Source organism: Vitis riparia, chromosome 11 (assembly GCF_004353265.1).
Source record: "Vitis riparia cultivar Riparia Gloire de Montpellier isolate 1030 chromosome 11, EGFV_Vit.rip_1.0, whole genome shotgun sequence".
NCBI lineage: Eukaryota > Viridiplantae > Streptophyta > Magnoliopsida > Vitales > Vitaceae > Vitis > Vitis riparia.
Genome location: NC_048441.1, coordinates 11,522,240 through 11,528,664, shown reverse-complemented (window position 1 = coordinate 11,528,664; position 6,425 = coordinate 11,522,240). Strand labels below are relative to the sequence as shown.

Here is a 6,425-nt window from a genome sequence, read left to right as displayed (position 1 = left end):
TTTTCCTTAAGGCCTGTTTAATATAGGTTAATATTAATCCATGATGTTTGTTGGCGCTGGCTTGGGCTTTATTTGAGTGTCTGGTACAAAGTCTACACGCATGGATGGAAGTGGCTTTGAATATTTCACCTATTGTTTTGTGGTTGTAGTTTGCTGGGAAAAAGCATGTCAATTTTGGTGCTTGAGCTGGCTGTGGCTGCCACTTTATGAGATTATTTGAAGATGATATAGAGCCACAAAGTTTGGGATAACTAGAAAGCAAGTTTGTTAGGCAGGCGCCCGGCCTCTAAACAATGATTAGGTGCGTGACTCTGCAGCAGCCTCCCTCCATACCGGCAGAAAATTGAGAGATTGAAATGACCAAGGTGGTTGGGGTCAGCAGCTTCCCAACTTTTCAGGGTGTCTTCCATCTTTTACGGAGACAAGGCTTGGATCATGGGATGATTCTTCTGGTTAAAAAAAGATTCAGGACTAGGGGCATAAAACAAAAAAGGGACAAACACATGGTGCGGTCGTTATCTTAATTCCTTCTTTGAAACAGGGATGCCCCACATTTAATTGGTGATTTAAACCTAACAGGGCAAACATGTTATAAATACGGCAGCCATACCCTGTCCCAAGGGAACATAGAAACACAAATCCAACCCCATTTAAAGGCAGAAACAAGCCCATGGCTGCTCTCCTTTATCAAGCTATGCGCTGTCCACCACCTTCCTGAGGCTCCCAACCTGTAATGTCCTTTTATCCAAGGGGACACTCATTTTCCTTCCATCTCTTTCTCATGCCTAGCCTTTTGTTTTTCAAGCAAAAATCTAATTAACACTTTCCACTGTACAAATAATTGTACACTGATTTTTTTGTTTTTTATTTTTTGTTTTTTTTTTATAAATTCCCCATGACAGCTTCCTTCCCTTCCACAACACGATCACCAGTTAATCCAATTCGGCTTTTAGTAATCTACAATCTACCAATCCATGTTGCGCAGCAAATTCATGAAATTTTATACACAACCTTCGTAGCCACCCAGTTGTAAAGAGCAGCTAAAAACCAGTCAACATGGTAAAATTGATGATTGACCTTGAAGCGCCACCTGCATGCCTGCCTGCCTGCGTGCCCGCCCCCACCCACCTGCCAGCCCGCCCACCTACCCACCCACAGGGCATTTGGCACATCATTCTGATGAAAAACTCAGTTCATCGATAGCTCTGGACAATTCTGATTCAATCACATTGCTTTTCTTCTCTTCAGCTGCTCCAGTAGTGATTTCCTCTTCCTTGACTTCCGCAGCGGTCACACAGTCCTGGAATCTGAAGCAACTGATAAGATGATCGTTAGTTATTCCTGCCACCTGCATGAATGAGTAGATGACTGTAGGCCCCACACTCCGGAAACCTCTTCTCACAAGGTCCTTGCTTATGACATCTGCTTTTGGAGTCTTCACTGGAACATGGCGAGGATACCGGAACCTGCTAACTATTGGCTTGTGATTCACAAAGCTCCATATATACTCATCAAACGACCCAAACTCATCTATGACCTGCCATCAGCAAAACCTGCAAACTATTACAATCATAGCAACAACCCTGGTTGTGGAATTATATCACTTTTACTTGCGTCCACAAAGGTTAGTAGTTAGGGGGTTGATGATAGCTGAAAATATTCCAACTTGATAAACAGCTCCAAATTTACCAACTAAGCAAGCTGGAATAATTAGGTTGCACAACTTACTCTTGAAATAAGAGGAAATATTAAGGTCAACCTGGATTGGATAATAAGCTTATGGTTTGTCTTTATGTAAGTCATGCAGATTGGAGAGGAATGAGGACCACCATTCAACCACTTTCCACCTAACCTGACCAATCAGGTGATTGCTAAACATTCATTATATGTCATTTAATTGTTTGAACAGATAAAGAAAGCATAGAAAGTGGTCCCAAGGGAAAAAGCATCTTGAGCAAATCTAGGTACTCTGGATGTGATCATTACTAAAAATCATCACACTGGTAAAAACAGACTACTTGAAGATTAATACCATTATCTGTCTGATGCAAACTATTATTTAAAAGGGAGATGCTCAACCAAAGTTAACAAATGCCCATGTTCTGCTACTCAAGGTTTAAATTTGAAACAAATAAAAATCAAATCAAATTGAAGAGAATCTACCTTGGACATTTGTCGTGCATTCTCAATGATGCCACGCAACTTAAGCTCTGATATTAGAGAGCTAGCAATGCTTCCTGGTGCCATTAACTTCTTCTCGTTCAATTTTGCAACAGCAATTGGATCAAAATCCGCAAAGACTTCCCTGCAATTAAAAAAAATGTTAAAAGAGAATGTGGTAGATGCACAAGAAAGGGGAAGGGAATATGACCATGTGGAACCATAGATAATATATGGCAGATATAGTTCATCAAATTAGAACATTGCTTTTCATGGAACAGTACCTAAAAATGTGCCTCTTGCTGAGAATGGTAGGCCATGTGAGTTCAGCCAAGGCACCAGAAAGGACAAGAAGCTCAAACAATTTCCTGCATTTAGTATAAAGGATATTAAGCAAAACTAAAAGAACATGAAATAGAGTCCTGAGCCATGTTAGTGCTTTGGAATTGATAGGCAATGCAAGGACTGAGGAGATCACGTACTTGTCATCATGAACTGGAACTCCCCATTCTTCATCATGGAAAGCAATGTAAGACAAGTCTGCTTTAAAAATATAAGAAAATCAGTGAGCAAATAAATCTTGAAAACAATGTAGCCAACACATGTAGTTGACACCAAGTGATTTAGTCTCCCTAAGTGACAAAAATGAACCTATGTTCTTTACTTTTACCTTCACAAATGATAAAGCTTCAAATTTTCATATAAATGGTACTACTATGTATAAGAATAAAGAGGATATAGCACCGCAGACCCTTTTTGTTTATCCTAAGTTTTAAATTGTCCAATTCTTGCCGTGTATCCCTGATCTTGCACCCAACGAGGGAAAAACACGAAATGAAGTGAGCATGCATAATTTCATTCTAACTTTAATATTCATCACCATGAAATTGAATGGAAGAGCTAAGAGTTATGACAAACTAAAGCATGCTAAGAAATATTTTCTTCTAACTGGTTGCTACAAAGGTACATCTACTACCAAGCTAGCTAACTTTGAATACAATAGACATGATTCATAGAGAAGATAGAAAATAGTAATAATAACCATGACATATTCATGAGGTTGACCCAATACAGAGACCAATATGAAAGTTTCCAGATTGATCTAAAATCAATTAAAAGAGAGGATTGGAACAATTTACCTATAAAAAGTGGCTGAGTTCAATTCACAGGATGAGCTGGTAAAGAAAAATAAAATGAATAAGGCTAAGGAGCTATCCACTAAGGGTAACTGCTCTACTCCCAAAGCAACAAGACAAAAACACTTACTCTCTCCCAATATAATTCAGTCAAACAACTGGCCTGTGTATTCTATTGATTCAGTGATTCCAATTAGTTAATTTGAGTAAAATCTCATATTCAACATACATTAAAATTAGTTTTAGAACTTTAACACAGCCAGCTATGTAGCAAAACAGAGCCAATGCCCCACTACAGGAACTACATGAGGCAACCTCAAGGAGATAGAACAGATGTGATGCAAGTACATGTAGATAACTCAATTCAACGAAGACGTGAGCCCCATTATTTGGGGTCTGCCATGTAAACCCTTTTTTAACATCAAATGTCATGTCCACTAAAGCATTAGCCTCCTAGCATTTTGTACCATACGGTACACATATAGATCTAAATCATCAAAGAAATAAAATAATTTTCTACAGGTTAGAAGTGTTTATGACCAAACAAAAAGGATACAAAGTTAAAAACCTGTATCAACTGATTAGTGTGGATCATAAATTAAAGTAAAAATTAAGAAGACACTCAATTACTAGCTTTAAGCATCCCAAACCAAAGATCAACCCAAACCAAACTGGTCTCAAGCAAAGCAGTCCACTATGCTTTATTTCAGTTTTGGAGGAAAAAAATAGATGGAAAGAGACGCAAACTTAGTTTTTCAAGCTCCAATTTAATTTCCAAATGGCCAATGGAGTGCATTCCACGTTTAGGAACCTTGGCACTTGAAAAGCCTACACTACTAAAAGAAATGCCTAAATGCAGCTTACTGCTGAATATGCAATAAAATCCTTTTCCTCATGTCAAAGGTTTGTATGTACATTTTCATGGTATATATGATTGATAAAAGCAAACCAAAGCTCTGTCACAAGCATTTGGAGATCAAATAGAGATATGTGCAAATTTAAGCTTACAATTATTAATGAACATCTCATTCAGAAAATAGCATTCATGAACATCCCATCCTTAAAATTTCTAAAAGGATGAAAACAAAATATTCCAAAATCAAGTAACAAGACATACCAGTATTTGGTGTCACCCATGCACACCTCCTTTTGGCTTTCAGACCATCAGGTGGCGATTCAGACACACCATCAGAAACAATGACTTTTGGCTTGGAGGCGTATGACCTCCTCCGTGCTGTACTACTTGATCGAGTGATCCTACCAGTAGATGCTCGACTATGAAACGAATCTGTAGAGGCGTCAGATGAACATGAGGCATTGAGTGATAAATTAGAATGCAACAACTGCTCCTGCCGACGAAGCACCAATGGAACACTAACAGAATGTGATGGTGGAGATGATGCAGCCCCATTAGATGATGGAAGGGCTTTTATCTCTTCATCATCTTTGGTTGCTTTCTCTGCCTTCCTTAGAGGCTTTGTTGCAGGTTTCCGACCACTCAACGACCTCATCGTCTTGTTTCCAGCAGGTCCAAGGACTGGCCTCACCTCTGAATCAGCTACATTCATTGACCTCACTCTGGGACCTCCTGACATAGATCTCAGCTTTCCACCTTCAAAGTCCCCTAAAATTTGCACTTTTTAGCAACCACAGGTTGTTTTAGAAATTCAAAATCACCGAATTAAACCCTCAAATGGTGACAGAAACTGCCATTTTCATGATATTCCACAACTGCCCTTACATCCGAATCAGCTAAATTCATGGACGGTACTCTCCAAGCTTTCAACATCAATGTCTTTGAATTCTTCACAGATCTCAGCGCTTTGGCCTCAAAACCCCCCAAATTTGCCACTTCTACTGGTCCTGGGGTCAAATCAAATGCTCAGAATACCCAAATAAGACCTAAATTTACGGGGAACTAAAAAACACCACCATATCCAAACGACATTTCAAGTCCAAATCCCAAAATTCAAATTTTGCTAAACCTAGGTTTGTTCGTACAAATACTCAAAAACCACCATCGCAGATATACAACAGCGACACCGCCATTTTCAGATTATTTGAGTTCAAACAAGTTGAAACGACCCAGAAAACAAGAAGCACACTCAAATCTACAAAATGTCTTCAGCTTTTGACCAAAGCTAGGGTTTACACTTTAAAACACAGCTGGCGAGAGGCTTGATAATTTATTAAAATGAGGTTGAAAGAAACCTCGAAACGCAGAGATTCCACAAGGCATTGCGGAAACCGAAGCTCTGTACCTCAAAAAGCGGAGTCGGAACAGCGCAGTTTCAGTGCTTTGAAGAGATAAAGCTGCCTCATTCATAGCAATTCTCAAACTATTCCGAGAAAGTGGAAGAGAAAATGGGAGAGAAAATGCGGGAAAGTGGGGTCGATCTGAGTCACGTACCTGCCAGAATTGATCGATCAGGGAAGAGTTCGATCTGAGGGAACCCTCTCTCTAGAATTCATATAGAGAAAGAGTGTTGAGTGAGTGGAAGATAATTTAATAAACTAAGAGTTTTTTTTTTAGTGAAAAGGTCCATCTCTAGATTGGCCTTATTTACTGGTGATGCTCACCGGTTTTACCGCCTATCTCCGGTTCCTCTCCGGTCCCCTTCTCGTTTGTCCTTTCTTTTTTTCTTTTCTTTTTTCAAAATTTTTTCTATTAATGCTTTTCAGGCCTGATCTACTACACTGTCCACCAAGTTCACCAGCAGAAAATATTAACTCTACCGTGATGTTTGTTTTTTTTTATTCAATAAAAAAAAATCAAAATATTTAACTGTTTCTATTTAATTAAAAATATTTAAATTTTTTATGTAACCGAAAATAATCTGAAGTAAATCAACATGACTGAAACGGCTTTTAACTTAATAAAAAAAATCAAATATTTTAATTTTTTCTATTCAATAAAAAATCAAACGCCGCCTAAATCGTAACATTATTTTGAATAATAAAAAATTATACACATGCTTTAAAATTACATCTAGAAAGGGTCTTTAATAGAAATTGTTAGAGGAAGGGACTTGATAAGTTTTTGGGATGATGGCAATAACTTGAAGAAAATTGTAATCTAACAATGGCAATAAGTTCACCTAACAAGTAATGCAGTGGAGTTTGTCTGGA

The 6,425-nt window shown here is 38.4% G+C and overlaps 1 protein-coding gene across 4 annotated transcripts; it reads right to left on the bottom strand.

The window, feature by feature from the left end:
- Positions 1-832: 832 nt before the first annotated feature.
- LOC117924972 (probable GMP synthase [glutamine-hydrolyzing]) lies at positions 833-5,825 on the bottom strand. Of its 4 annotated transcripts, none has more exons than XM_034843733.1 (6): positions 5,038-5,825; positions 4,414-4,920; positions 2,643-2,703; positions 2,445-2,528; positions 2,164-2,305; positions 833-1,537 (listed from the first exon to the last, which is right to left on the bottom strand). In XM_034843733.1, the coding sequence occupies exons 2-6, from the start codon at positions 4,889-4,891 to the stop codon at positions 1,172-1,174; spliced, it is 1,131 nt and encodes a 376-aa protein (XP_034699624.1). In that variant the 5' UTR covers positions 4,892-4,920; positions 5,038-5,825; the 3' UTR covers positions 833-1,171. The 4 variants fall into 4 exon arrangements, with proteins under 4 accessions (XP_034699624.1, XP_034699622.1, XP_034699623.1 ...); XM_034843731.1 differs by having other exon boundaries at positions 4,414-5,159; positions 5,558-5,824; XM_034843732.1 differs by having other exon boundaries at positions 4,414-5,159; positions 5,707-5,824.
- Between the last annotated feature and the right edge of the window lie 600 nt (positions 5,826-6,425).

Bases quoted from the DNA above. Each gene is read 5' to 3' on its own strand.
- LOC117924972 (XM_034843733.1), bottom strand. From the start codon at position 4,891: ATGTCAGGAGGTCCCAGAGTGAGGTCAATGAATGTAGCTGATTCAGAG. The intron at 2,704-4,413 runs GTATGTCTTGTT...ATATTTTTAAAG, and splicing joins ATGGGTGACACCAAATACTG to CAGACTTGTCTTACATTGCT. The intron at 2,306-2,444 runs GTACTGTTCCAT...TTTTAATTGCAG, and splicing joins AGCAAGAGGCACATTTTTAG to GGAAGTCTTTGCGGATTTTG.